This window comes from Natator depressus, chromosome 2, assembly GCF_965152275.1.
Source record: "Natator depressus isolate rNatDep1 chromosome 2, rNatDep2.hap1, whole genome shotgun sequence".
Taxonomy (NCBI): domain Eukaryota; kingdom Metazoa; phylum Chordata; order Testudines; family Cheloniidae; genus Natator; species Natator depressus.
Window position 1 is genome coordinate 51,684,101 of NC_134235.1, and position 15,058 is coordinate 51,699,158.

Genomic DNA, 15,058 nt, shown 5'->3' on the forward strand with positions numbered 1-15,058 from the left:
TGCAGGGACCAAGCAGGACTTTTCCTGCACAGCTCCTCCCAGCTTCTGGAGGACACAGTAGTGCCAGGCTCAGGAACTGAGTGCAGAGAGGCTATCTTGTGTTCTCAGTTCTCCCCTTGCTGGCACCCAGCCAGCATGAAGGAGGTGGAAGCAGCCTTCCTGAAATGCAAAGGGAACAATAGCTGCACCTCAGTGGCAGCAGACAGAGTAGATTTGGACAAGGAGCATCCTGGGGAGGGGGGCAAAGAGGGGAGATGGGGACTGGGAGCTAGTAATAGGGGGAATGACTGGGAACTGTTGGGGAAAATGAGGGCAGTGGGAGCCAGCTGGGGAGTGTGGAAAGACTGAGGTGGGACAAGGGGTATGGTTGAGACACACTGGTTGGGCAACCACATTGGGACGAGGATACTAGGATGGGAAATCTGGGATATAGACTGTGATTGGGAGCTGAGGTAAGAGAGGGATTGGGACTCTGATGGGGAGCTTTGAGGAAAAGTCTGGGACTGGTTGGGCAGGGAGACTGGGATTAGGAACCAGGAGATATTGGGGGTTGGGGATACAGGACCAGAACAGGGATAAATTGAAGAGGATGAAAAGAAGGGGGTCACGCTTAGGGGTACAAGGACAGAAGCATCTGTGACCATGAAAGCACACTTCTTTCTAGCACCTGAATGGAGCTGTTTTTTCAGTGTTCTTTTTTTAAAAAAACCCCTAGGTAATGACATTTGAAAACAACATTGAATGTAGGTTTGATTTTTGTTGTTGTTGTTTTTTAATGTATTATTATATTAAAACATTTTCTTGCAGACTTACTTTAACTGTTCTGTGCAGTGTTTTGTGTTCAGTGGCTGGGCATTTTTTTAGGTTGTTGTTCAAACATCACTCACATCTTGGCCGTATATTCTTTGTGTAGGAGAGGCCCAGAGCTTTGTGGTTTAAAATTCCAGTGCACCATTGACAAGATGTATAGGTAATACATTTGTACAGCACTCACAGCATCTTCAGTGCATTTGACTCTCACTAGTATATTTACTATTCAGGCCTCCTGCCACTAGAGGGCAAAGTCATTTATGCTAGGAGTTCACTGCAGTGCACATTAAAGTTCACCAAATAAGCTCCTGGCCTTCCTGACATTTTAATAGTGAATAAACTGAATTCCACTTCATTAGGGAGTAACTTGCATCCCTAATTACATTCAGATTTAAAATGAATAACTTACGATTAATGGTTTTCAAGAATGAATTATTAATATTGCATGCATTAATTTTTTAAATGTAGCATCTTGCTTTCCTGGCAAAAAGTCATTCTCCTTGGAAACATGTAAGTCTTCAATAAATGGTTACAAATCACTTTATAAACTACAGTGAGTGTAGGTTGTAATTACCTACTTATTTTTATTTAAAAAAAACCCCACCAGACTATGATACTGCAAACTGTCAGACGGCAATCTTGACAGCAACAAATTATCTAAAGGTATCAGGAAAGGTATCTGTTCAATTAGAAATGCAATCTTTTGTGTTACATCTTTTCAATGTAATCTTTGGAGTGTCACATGCAGACTTCTGCATAGTGTCTTATTCCAATGTGAGTTCCTAGAGAGAAACTGTTTTTCCAGTGACACTGAAAATGCTGAATGGTGTCGGTTCATCCTTCTGCTCATCTTTCTGCTTGATTTATTTGGGGATTGGCCCTGCTTTGAGCAGGGGGTTGGACTAGATGACCTCCTGAGGTCCCTTCCAACTCTAATATTCTATGATTCATATGAAAGGTTTGAGGAAAACAAATACACACAAAATAGCTACTTGTGATCTTTAATGAGGCTTAATAAAAATGGGTTGTAAACGTCACTGCCACAAAATCTCTTTGAGAATTAATAGGGAAGGGGTGGCCAAACTTACTGGGCCTCCAAGCCGCATCTCTCAATCTTCAGAAGTTTGAGAGCCGGGGCAGGAGCTAGAGCTTGGGATTTCAGCCCCACTGTGGCTGAAGCCCTCAGCCCCAGCAGGTGCATCCCGCAGGGCTGAAGCCCCTAGACCCCCCTCTCCGCTGGACAGAAGCTCCTACCCCACCACCCCACTGCAAGGCAGAGGTCCTGAGCTCCTCGCTCCCAGTCTGGTAGGTGGAGAAGGGGGAGGAGGGCAGAGAAGGGAGATTGCGAGCAGCACTTTATGGTAAAAGAGCCACATGTGGCTTATGAGCCACAGTTTGGCCACTCCTGTAATAGGGTCTGATTCATGTATTACATTTTAATTTTAAATATTTCCTAGGGGGATACACAGATTTCGCTCTTTCATGCATGCATGTTGGGTACTGCAATGCCGAGTCCTTAACGGGCAGAGTGTCATTTACTGGAGCTCTGACCTGGCTGAGGTCTGTAGGTGTTTCTGTAATTTAAATGTAAGTAATAACTCCCAGTAATAACATTAGATACTTATGGGAGTTTTGTCAGTATAAGAACTGCAGGAATGGGCCCAGTGTACATAGCAAGAGGAATAGAATAAATGTACATGGAGAAATCTTAGGCCAAAAGGACATTTTATTTTTTAAAGAAATTTAGAAAGGGTGGAAAATTGGGTTGAGATGGAAAGCGATAGCCATGGGGTCACCGCTGGGAAAGTATATAGAAGTACTAAATTTATATCTTAACATGAACGAGTCTTTTAGTATGTACATGAGAGAGAGAGAGAGATGTATAATTTTTCAACCACAAGCTATCCTAAGGATTTGAAAGACCCCTTTAGGCAGTATAACACTAATATAGCTTCACGAAGGAAGTTGCCATATTTCTTGATCTGATCACTGGGGTTGTTTTTGTTTTGTTTTTAAAACTTGTATAACATCAGAGGATCTCAGAGCACTTCCATGCCATAAGAAATTGAATTTCACATCACATCTCAGAGGTAAATGAATACACTATCCCCATCTTTTTGATGAGGAAATAGAGGCACAAAGCAATTAAGCAACTTGCACAAATTAAACAAGATGTCTGTGGCAGAACTGAGAACAAAACCCAGGTCCTGTGACTCACAGTTATGTGGCTTAACCACAAGACCATCCTTTCTCTACAAAATAAGTTTATTGTAATTACAGATTCTTCACATTTGAATAATTATTTATTTTGTATATATACCTGCCAGGGATTAGAGTGATACTCTAACAATGAAAAAAATTGTTCAATAAAGCCTAATACTTGATGTTAATGCTATGTACCAGTTTAATTGCACAGGCCTGTCAGGGTAGCTTAAATTTACTTTCACTCATTAACTAATATTATTACCAGATTGCAGACAGGAAAGGGAAAGCACACAGATGTAACAAAGAATGACATAATCACAAAGCAGACACGCATGCTGGGTACTGCTCAGACACACAACATTTTGAAGTATACTCTGTTTCAACAGATCACCATTTTCTAAGATGGGTTCTATAGTTAGGCTCCTAGATCCATATGCAGGCATCTAAATAAAATTGTCCTGAAATTCAAAGATGCTGAGTAATTATAACTCCATTAACTCCAGGGTGAGCTGTGGGTGCTCAGTATCTCTTAAAATCAGGCCACTATTTTGTAGGTTCTTAAATATGGATTTGAGGATGACTGTATACACGTAAATATGAAAATGTTGGCTCCTGTCTATCGAGAGAGGGATACTTGCTCTTGGATTAGCGTTGTTTATAAATCGAAGAAAGAAGAACAGTTTAGACAGTATCAAAGGAATACAGAGCCTTAGGGCTCAGGCCTACCCTCAGATACGTGTGTATGAAATGCAGCAGATCCTGTGAAAGCAACTACCTGGTTTCAGTGGCTCCATGCACCTGAGGGAAAGACTCAATCCTGCTCATGTTGAGTTCAGTAGTAGAGCTTCAACTGACTCCCATGGATGCAGGGTCTGGTCCTTAGTTTGGAGAGTCCACATCCCCCAAGCTGAATCCTCAGCCATCCATTTAATTGATAAAGTAGTAGAATACATTTTCTTTATACTAGAATAATAGCAGTGTAGGACTGGAAGGGAACTCAAGAGGTCATCTAGTCTTCTCCCCTGCACTCAGGGCAGGACTAAGTAATAACTAGACCATCCCTGGCAGGTGTTTGTCTAACCTGTTTTTAAAACTTTCAATGATGGAGATTCCAAAACTCCCTAGGCAATGTGTTCCAGGGCTTAACTACCCTGACAGGAAGTTTTTCCTAATGTCCAACCTAAGCCTCCCTAGCTGCAATTTAAGCCAACTGCTTCTTGTCCTATTTTCACAGATTAACGAGAATAATTTTTCACCCTCCTCCTTGTAACAACATTTTATGTACTTGAAAACTGTTATCATGTCCCCCCTTAGTCTTCTCTTCTACAGACTAAATAAACCCAACATTATCAATCTTTCCTCATTTTTGTTATTCTTCTCTGGATTTTCTTCAATTTGTCCATATCCTTCCTGAAATGTGGCACCCAGAGCTGGACACAATACTGCAGCTGAGACCTTATCATCACAGTGTCTTGCTTATAACACTCCTGCTAATCCATCCCAGAATGATGTTTGCTCTTTTTGCAACAGTGTTACACTGTTGACTCATATTTAACTTGTGATCCACTATATAGCCCTGATCCCTTTCCGCAGTACTCCTTCCTAGGCAGTCATTTCCCATATTGTATGTGTGCAATTCATTGTTCCTTCCTAAGTGGAGTACTTTATTTTTGTTGACATTGAATTTCATCCTGTTTACTTCAGACCATTTCTCCAGTTTGTCCAGGTAATTTTGAATTTTAATCCTATCCTCCAAAGCACTTGAAACCTCTCCCAATTTGGTATCATCTGCAAACTTTATGCATTATCTAAATAATTTATGAAGATATTGAACAGAACCAGACTCAGGACCAATCCGTGCAGCACTCCGCTTGATATGCTTGACTGTGAACTACTGATGATTACTCTTTTGGAATCGTTTTCCAACCAGTTATGCACCCACTTTATAGTAGCTCCATCTAGGTTGTATTTCCCTAGTTTGTTTATGAGGTCATGAGAGACAGTATCAAAAGCCTTACTAAAGTCAAGACATACCACATCTACCGCTTCCCCTGTGTCCACCAGGCTTGTTACCCTCTCAAAGAAAGCTATTAAGTTGGTTTGACATGATTTATTCTTGACAAATCCATGTTGACTGTTACTTATCACCTTATCATTCTTCTAGGTGTCTGCAAATTGATTGCTTGATTATTTGCTCCTCTATTTTTCTGGGTACTGAAGTTAAGATGACTGGCCTATAATTCTTAGAGTTGTCCTTATTTCCCTTTTTGTAGATTGGCACTATAATTGCCCTCTTCCAGTCCTTTGAATCTCTCCCGCCTTTCATGAGTTTTTGAAGATAATCGCTAATGGTTGAGAGCGCTCCTCAGTCAACCTTTTACATATATATATATATATATATATAACATCAGATAATAGCAGTAGAACAGTTTTTCTTTATAGTATTATTTGTATGAGCAGTTGGCTTTAGTTTTTATGAAGATAGATGTCACAGAAGCAGCCTGTAACACTGATTGATGATGTGATGTTTGCTCTTCCAGGAAGCATTTCTTTTGGAGGCAGAGCTTCTGAGAATGTCAGCATTCAAAATACTGAAGAAATGTAGGTCAGAAGGCAAAATACTCATCATTCAAGGGGACTTGGGGGGTACCTCTGTGTGAAAAGATAATCCTATCTGGGCTTTTTGATTCCAGAGGGCAATTGCTTAATGGTCAGATCTCAGTTCTCCTGGGTTCTAAGTGTGGATCTATCACTAACGTGCTGTTTGGTCTCTGGCAGGTCGCTTAGGAAAAATATTTTCTAATGTGTTGACTAAATTTGGATGACCCTATTTCTGGGTGCCAATTTTAAGCCACCTAGAGGCTGATTACTATAGGAAAATAATTATATTCTAGCTGCTTTGCACTATAGCTATCGATGCAGTCATTATTTAATAATAAAGAATATCTGTGTAAAACAAAATCTAGTGAAATGTAGCATTAAACTGCAAACACAAAGAAATGAGCAAAAAATGAAATCCTAGATTAGCTGCTGGTGAAAAAGATGTTAATTGCCAAAATTGATAAAAGTGAATTATATATAGATGAATGAAAAACCTTTGGTATGAAAGCTGGGGGATGGATGGACATCTTAGAAGTTTTTACTCTTTTGCATTTTGTGTTTATTTTCTCAGAAAATAATGTGATGTCATGCATAAAATGATGTAATATATGAGGTCACACTCATGCCCAGAAGCATCAGGTGGCAGGTGAAGTAGTATGAAACTCAGTAATTTCTTGACTATATGAGCTGTTTTTGTTTAAATTGTCAACTGAATTTTCATGAAAAGTAAGACTCACCTATTTTTTAAAAACGGGAAGTGAATATAAACAATATGAAGTCTTCATTTCTCTAATGACCAGTGTTTGGCAGCAGATTTTTGGTGACCAAAACTTAGGATAGACCAGGTGTAAGTAAAGACTCAACTGTGGCCTTCACTAGCTGCCATCGTCTGCTATAATGTGTCATTAATTATTTTCTTCTGGCATAGACATTTAAAATACAATTATTAATTAACATGCTATAATACATATCTTTTATCACTTAAATACACCACTTACATATGACAGTTGGAAGTGTACACAAGCATCCAAACTAATCTTTTTTCTTTTTTTTCCCAAACCGATGGGAAGTCTTTTGTTTAAAGTATCCTATGGAATATCCTGAATCCAAGTTTCCATACAAAATGGGATTTTTAAAATCTCAGCCTGTGCTGTTGGTGACCAAAAATCTCCACTAATTTGATTCTGATAATAATAGAACTTGAAAGTGTTTCTAATGCTTGACAACAAATGCTTCAACAAAAGTTTAGAATCATACGATCTGCTCCTGCTCAATTCAGGCAAAACTCTTAACTTCACTGGACCCTAGGTTCTTTTATTTTTCTTACTATTTAAAGGTAATTTCCCATTGACTTGATCTGCTACTTTGAACATTAATTTTAATTTTCTGACATTAAAGGTTAGTAAAAAGTTGGATTCACTTTTATAAGAAGGAAGAAGAACATGAAGGTTTAGTAGGTTTGTACAATCTGAAGCTGAATAATAATGGATAGGAACATATTTTTGGCTCTAGTTCAGCATGGTACTTAACCACATATCTAACTTTATACACATAAATAGTCCCATTAACATCAATAGGACTACTCATGCTTAGAGTTAAGCACCCACTTAAGTGCTTTGCTGGCTGAGGGCCACAGTGCTCAGCACTTTGTAGGATCAAACCCTTAATTATTAAAATGTTATCCAATATGATGTAAACAGTTACATTAAATAACAATACACAGATTAATAGTTTCACATCTATATTTATTTACTGGATATAATAATAATGCTGTATGCTGGTCTTTGGGGAACACATATTTAACAGCTATTATATATTCTTCAGGATGTCTATCCAATTCTGAGTTAATCACTAAGAAATTAGGGGCTTTTTTAATAGAAGAAAAACTTGGAACCACTTTTATTGCATTTTAATCAATAGGACTGAAATATGCAAATGAGCTAAAGTATGATTGGTTGAGCTTCACAATCCTGCCTACCCTTCCTGCCACCCTTCCACTGTTCATTACAATTTTGAAATTAAACTGAACAATACTTTAAAATATTATTTACAATTTGTCAGTGTAGTTCTATGAGACAGAATCTTATCAAAATTAAGCAGATAAGAGGACTGGGGTAGAAGGATAGTTTCATGTAAGATTTTTGTCTGAACATGTTTTCTTGTTAAAATAGCCTTTAAATGTACAAGACATAATATAGGGAAACTAGACTAGGCTTTTCAAAGTCATTTCTGAGTTCTAATGACATTACACACCACCTGAGCTTCAACCTCCCATTACCAGGATGCCAGAAGAACTGTGGGATATGGAAAGCCCATTATTTCTCTGGTGTCTCCTCCACCCTGGTCATTCATATATATATATATATATAAATGAATTGTGGGTATATGAATAAACACATCATATGTATTCAGATTTTATTTGGAACAAAAGGTCAAAAGTTATGTATCATATAGAGTAAAGGGGGGGCATGGATCAGCGTTCATGTTGCACTCCCCATCAGTACCCAGCTCAAGCCAGGGAAGACAGTGATCCAACCAGCGGACCAAATCCGGTGATGAATCCTGGTCATGTGCCACCTGAGGCACATACTGCACAGAAGCTCAGAAGATTTAGGGTAAAATTAAAAGAAATGGCAATCCCATGCGCAGTCAGGTTATATGAAATCTAGTGATTAATGCACACACATATAGAACAAAAACAACAACTAAAACCTAATTGGCCATTAATAAAAGCATATTGAGGCCTAGATTTTTCATTCTGACAAAATTCCTGTTGAAGTCTAAAGGAAATTTTGCTTGAATAAGGAGTTCAGAGTGAGGCCCTGTGTTACTTGAATGTTGCAGAATATTAAGCACATGTCTATCTGAGCATGTTTAATTCCACTGAAGTCAATAGGACTATTCACATGCTTAAAATTAGGCATGTGATTAAGTACTTTGCTGGACTGAGGCCATAAGCATTATGGGGAGCCTGATCCTGCACAACATAAGCTGATGAGAGTTTTCCTATTGACTCCAGTGCTGACATGATCTAGCCCTTATTTAGTGCTTTGTAATAATACAGTGTACAGTAGGAAATGAATTAAACCACTGTGATTCCCCTCAATGGACAAGTGGGTAAAAGCAGCGTGCGCTGGTCCAGAACCAATGTGGCTTATTTAACCAGCAATGGGAGATTTGCAAGACTGGAAATAACCCTCTTTTTCCCAGGTAAAACTAACGCTTATTTTCGGAAGAAAACACATTCCTTTTTCATTACATTTCTATAGAAGCAAACCCTTGGAATAGACAAAAAGGTCCTGTTATATTTTAACACTTGAAATGCCTTCTAAAGTCAAATCTCTTAAAAGTAAAGACTAGAGAAGTGGACAATAGAGCCATTACTCCTCTGGGAATTTATAGAAAGAAGCTATTTAATCCTTAATCAAATAGTTAAAAAACCAACTCTTCAAAGATTGCAATGCAATTAATATTTTAAAGAAGTTTTTAAAAATATGTAGCTGTATATCTTTAGGAGAGCAAATAAGAGACTTGCTAATCAGGACCTAATTAATAGGCAAGCTGGGGAGATTTAGTCAGTCAGTCTCTGGGTAAATCTAATGATTTCAACCTGCTGCAGAAACCTTTATATTTGAAGAAGGCCAAGACCATTAATCAAAGACTGAAGAGCCCTTTCTTCTATGGCGACAGAATTCCTAACAGGGGCCTTCTGCAGTGATTAGTCTCCAACTGACTACAAATTATCAATACTGATTACCAGTTTGCTGCAATGGGGAGGGGATGGCTTGCTCAGCACTGCAGAGCTGGCCAGACTCCCACAGCTTGTGTCTCCGTCTGTTTGCATATACAGCTGTCTCATGCCTTTTCCCTACAGGTGACAATGCCAGGTTAGAATGGTTTCCACCCACAGGGATTATTTCTCAGATCAAAGAAAGAGAATCCCAGTGTTGTTTTTACACGCAGAGCTAGTGTCTGGAGGATTCATGTTAACTTTGGACAAATGATCAAGAATGAAACAGGATTATTATTGCCACAGCGATTCAGTAGTGAGGACGTGGGCTTAGTTTCTTTCTGAGAACCAGATAACGACGTTTAAACCTTGCTTTCCTTATTCTGGGTGGCTGTTGTGAGCGTGGGGGGAGTTTGATAGGGAAGTATTTTGAAACATTTTGATTTCTAAGGCATCACCCACATTTTCCCCCTTTCCAAAGGAAGCAGAAAGGAATTTGATGATAGGGAGATCCTTTCAAAGACTGGTCTGGTGGCTAATGCATTTCGCTCCTTTCCACTCCCTCCACTGCGACCTCGGTTTCCACCCATTCGCACCACAAAGCAGTTAACCGCAGTCAGTGAAACAAAAGGAGTCGGGGGAGGATGTCCTGCGTGTGCCTCTGAATTTTAGCCCTAGACAGTGGCGATTCCCCAGAAGGTTAAATAAAACCGCAGTCGTGGCTCCGAGCCCCTGCGATCATTGGGCATCTCGCCTTCTTGCTTCTCAGGTATCAAACGGACCCAGAGATTAGGCAAAGCCACGCACGCTAACTACACCCACACCCGCACCCAGAATGAGGGGGATGATGGGGCGGGGCTGCCGAGTCCACACATACAGTTTGCGTTGGCTCTAGTGGGACAAAGTAAGTAAATAAATAAATAAGCATGGCACTCCCGACAAAACAGGACGGGGGTGGAGAGAGAAGCTGCTGCGTTACCTAGAAAAAAAAAATCCCGGTAGGAGGATACCCTTTATTATCCAATGACCCACTTTTTGTGTGTGCAGTCAGACTGCAGGGGTACAAGATCCCAGGCTTTGGAGCAGGAACGAGGTGGCTCTTTCCAAAGCAGTTTGGGTTTGTGCACACAGCCTTTGCGTTGATATCCCTCCCTCCGCCCCACTTCTCAATGTCTACGGGGACCGGGGAGGTGACTGTCGGCTGGGCGAGGACTCCATGGGCGTGCCCGGGAGGAGACAGCTGCAGCAGCCGTATGGGTGGGGTCTGTCTGCCTGCATTGTGCTGGGCAGCTGGAGTCTGTGGGGCTGGGCTCTGCAGGTGCCCTCTCCTCAGGAACTCCGGGAGGAGCGGCGCAGAGCGTTGCACAAAGAAACCCAATGTCACCCCCCCACCCCCTCCCTCCTTAAAACAAAGGGCGGACCCTGTTCTTTGCAAGACGATCGGGTTATGCATCGAATTAGCAAAAGAGAAAAGTCTCCCTCTAAATCCCGTCGCTGGGGAGATGAAGGTGTCTTTCATTTTCAGCCACGAAACTGGTCAGTTTCATCGTGCAAGTGTTTTGCTTTTAACAGATCATCGCTAAGAAATAGCTGAAATGAAGAGCGAGCGATATCTTGAGACCTGGCGATAAGGGGCGTTATAAAAAAACACACACATACTACATTTCAGAATAGATAAGGGCACTTTTTTTGGTGCCACTCACAAAAACTCCCTTTAAAACCAAATGTATCTCCTGGAAATGAGTGTTCAACTTATTTGCCTTAATCACCCCAGAGCAATCTGCCATCAGATCTCAGGCTCAGACTTCCAAAGAACCCCGGGCTCCCAACCCTCCTCCCTGCTTTTTGATCTTAAAAAACTAAACAAAAAGAGTTAACATTGTCTTGGCTTTTTCTAAACATTAAGGCCTCTTAAGGGAGCGCCCAGGACAGCCGGTGGTCCTAGGATATAGCGGCTGTTGCATTGGCTGAAGAAAAAGAGATGCGATTTCTTACCCATTGCTGTTTTAGCCATGGTGGGATGGATGTGCAGATTCTCAGAGGCTGTGAAGGCAAAGGGGTCCAGCTACAGCAGTGGAGAGGGAGAGAGAAGACTGAATAAGGCACTGAGTCAGCAGCGTGGGGCTGTGCAAGAGAAGGAGCAAGAGGCAGGAGCCCATGAATAATTATCACTCCTCTACCCAAGCAGATTGGCTCTAGAGGTCCCCTGACATGACTCCTGCGGAGCTAGAATCTCCAAGCATTAAATATTGATCCACCAATGGTGCTGGAGTACAAAGTGCTAGAATGGAGTTTGAAATGGAAATCAGTCCTTGAATGCCTCTCCCCCCCTCTTTTTAGTTTTAATAGTACAGTCCATGTCAAATGTTTTATGTCTTACATGAAAAGCCTATTGGGGTTGAAAGCTCTCCTGTTGCTACCTGGAAAATACGCACACATGCATTTTTAACACAATTGAACACTGATATGAAAAAGGGAGAAATAATTCAAAGGTTCTCTGAGCCGTTTCAGCAATAACATAGTAGTTTACATTATTTTACCTCTGTACATTGCATTACTGTATATTGGCTGTTGCAACACACACAAATGCTTGTCCTGCAAGTTCTTGCTTTTCAATATTTATTTTATGTTTCCCAGGCTCATCCATCAATTATGCATTCAGTGGTAAAACCTACAGGATGGCAGGGATACTAATTAATGTTTGCAAAGTGCTGTAGAAAATGCAAAGCTGTCTCAATGTGAAAATTATTATTATTTCATTATCGCACTAGCCACCTCTTTGACGTGCCATCAAAACAACAATGGAAATGTGGGTAACCTGACCTGCTTGGGAGAAGAGTGTGGAATATGAGCGAATGCTCAAAAACATCACCTGAAAGGAGATTTCCTGGGATTTGAGAAATTATAAGGTATTTATCAGTTTTGGAACATGATGAAGAAAAACCTGTTTTGTGGGCAAGGGAGAGGGAGAAAAAGAAAGAATCGAAGGGGAAAACGTTTTCCTTCATTGTATTCAGGGGAAAGCCAGTAACGTGTCTGGAAACAATTTAAGAGAAATCTGGGCAGTGACCTGAAGCTATGGATGGAAATGTGGTGTAACCCTAATATATGTTCTAGTTGGGAGAAAGTCACTGTCCAGGTATAGGCAGTGAATAAAGTATGGTATGGGATTAAGTGACGGATAGGTTGTCCCATCATCCTTTACTGCATTTATGTATCCTCAGCTCTACCCAGCATAAGAAAATAACAGTGGTAAGTATTACAGCATTGGCACACATAGATGTAGGCATCTGGAAAATTTCTAGTCGGGGTAACGAATTTTGGGGAGGAAGGACCATGGGGCCATTCCAAGGTCTCTCTCTCTCTCTCTCTCTCTCTCTCCATTGCGATGATAGGGTTCCAGAACGTGCTTGGGCCAACAGTATTCTTCTCCTTCCTCCAGATGTCCCGTTCACTATCACATTTGCCGCAGTTTAGTGGTGTTCCTTGTGCTGGACAATAGTCCCGTGTCATTATCCAGTGCGGCTGATTATGCTAAGAAATGCAGCATCCCCTCTGAAAGCGGGGCTCATAGGGTGAGGTGACGCTGTGGCCACTTTCCCCCTTGTCCTCGCGTTTGTCAGTTTCGATCTGCAGGGTGGTTGGTTTTTGTTAATGAGAGCAAGAAGCCTGGAAGTAGGCTGCGGGAGAGGAAACCTCCCACAGGCGGAGAAATACAGGCTGAAGGGTGTGGGTTGTACATAAACGCCTCAGTGTGGACATATTGCAGCGTCAGGGCTGTTTGAGGTGAGCTGTCAAGACAGTTTTAGTCTATTAGCCTACTGATGGTGGGAAGATGAGGTAGCTTGCTGGGATGTGGTGAAGAGCTTATTTCCCAGCGTGCCCGACCCAGGACCACTCAACCACACACATGGTAGGAAAACGGTCCCCAGGCTCCCAGGGCCAACCATCCTTTGTGAGTGCAAAGATTTGGGTCAGAGGGCCATCTTTTCCTTTATGAGGTGGGTTGAGGAATTTAGAAGGCAGGGTGGCGGTCTTGGGAGGTGAGGAGAATTGGTGGAGGGCGGGTAGTGAGTGAAATTGGGGGTGCTGCTGGGATGAGGAGAAGCTGGGATGGGTCTGCCTGGGGTTGCTGCTCCTACGGAGGGGCTGGGAGGCTGGAGTTAGGGGAAGGGCTCTGTCCTGAGCTGTGGAAACTCATGGAGAGACCTAGCCAGAAAGCCAGACACTCCCCCTTTAGCTTCCCACAGGGTAGGTCCCCCGCGCAGTACTAATGCAGCCGTGTCTAGTTCCAGTCTGCAGGGGCTTATTTTGTATTCTTCGAGGCCTTCATCTGGGCCATCAACGAGCTGTTTCCTATAGAAACCCTTTTCCCAGGAAGGCGGCTGGAGCTCTCCTGGGTGCTGAAACTTCCCTAGGCCTCGAAAGGACTGTGGAATAGCCCCTCGCAACCTCTCCCCCGCCCCCCCCATATTACAGACATAGCTAGAACCAGCGCAGTTCAGACCCGCTGTATCAAACGGGGAGGGAGGAAAGGCAGGGCGCTCTACAGATCCCCACACTGGTTAGTTGCTCCTGCCCTAAAAGGGCCGGTGTCACCACAGCGGGGACAGTCCCAGAGCAGCGGATGCTGAATACAGGGCCTGGATAAATCTGGATTTGCTTCTTCCTACTGTCATTTTATAATAATAATAATTAATAATATAATTATAATTAATAAGCAATAGCTAGGCACCCCCTAGGTCACACGCTTGCTGGGATAAGCCTGCAACCTACTCCTGCCCCCCAGCCAGGGCATCCAGCCGCTCTCAGCTCTCTGGCTGCAGCAGGGAGCCCGGGGGGGTTGTCTCCAACGCTCCGCTGGGGTGGAAGGGCTGGGGGCTGCATTGCCCTGATGCACCCTGACTCTAATGAACTGCCCCTGGCTTGCAGCATCCAGCAACCCCTGGGCTCTCTGCACAGCATCCGAAAACAAGCTCCTCTTCCGTTTTGCAATAGCCATGCCCTTTCCCATTCCCAGAAGAGGGTTTTTGGTTTTGTTTTTAAGCAGAGCAGCCTGGTCACCAAGCAGAGCAGGAGGGAGGGGAGTTGTCGTTTGTAAGGGGAAAACGGAAGGTTAATGGCTCCTCAGAGGAGCTGCCAGTGTCTGGGCTTCGGGCGGAGGCTTTTTCTTGCAGTCCCCCGCCAAGGACAGCAGCGATCTTCCGATTGCAGCTGGCTTGTTACCGTGCAGCTTGGAAGCTGCTTTCCATTCCAGACAGCCCCCTCCCACCCCAGCGCAGTGACTCCAGGCTGCATTTGACACACCCGGGGGAACCCTGTCTGCTGCCCCTGGTCCATCCGCACCCCAAAGCTTCCCCCCGCGCCACTCCCAGAAGAGAGCGAGCCCCCCGGTGTGATTTGCAAAGGAGGCGCTGAGTCGTGCAGCTGATGGTTAGCTATGCGGGCTGCCCGAACGGGCGGAATCACTGACACTCCGGCGCCTGTCCGAGGGTGGGGCTGCTGGTGTCTTTTCTTCTCCGGCCACCATCAGGGGAGACAGAGCGAGAGAGCTCAGAGCCAGCCCCTGCCGCTCCCCTGCCCCCCCGCCCCCCACCCCTGGCAGGGATAGATGAGGAGACCTGAGCCAAATCGGGGAAGCTTTTTCTCCCCCTTTCTATTTCTGAGCCAATACATGTTGCAGAATAGCAGGTCCCCTTATTGTGCTGTCAG

General features: G+C 43.0%; 1 protein-coding gene across 1 annotated transcript in view; it reads right to left on the reverse strand.

Annotated features, from left to right (window-relative positions):
* STMN2 (stathmin 2) overlaps positions 1-11,546 on the reverse strand; it is a 53,461-nt gene extending 41,915 nt beyond the window's left edge. The window contains 1 exon segment of the mRNA XM_074944200.1: positions 11,342-11,546. Coding sequence (XP_074800301.1) covers positions 11,342-11,360 — 19 coding nt within the window. The 5' untranslated portion in view covers positions 11,361-11,546.
* Positions 11,547-15,058: the final 3,512 nt, after the last annotated feature.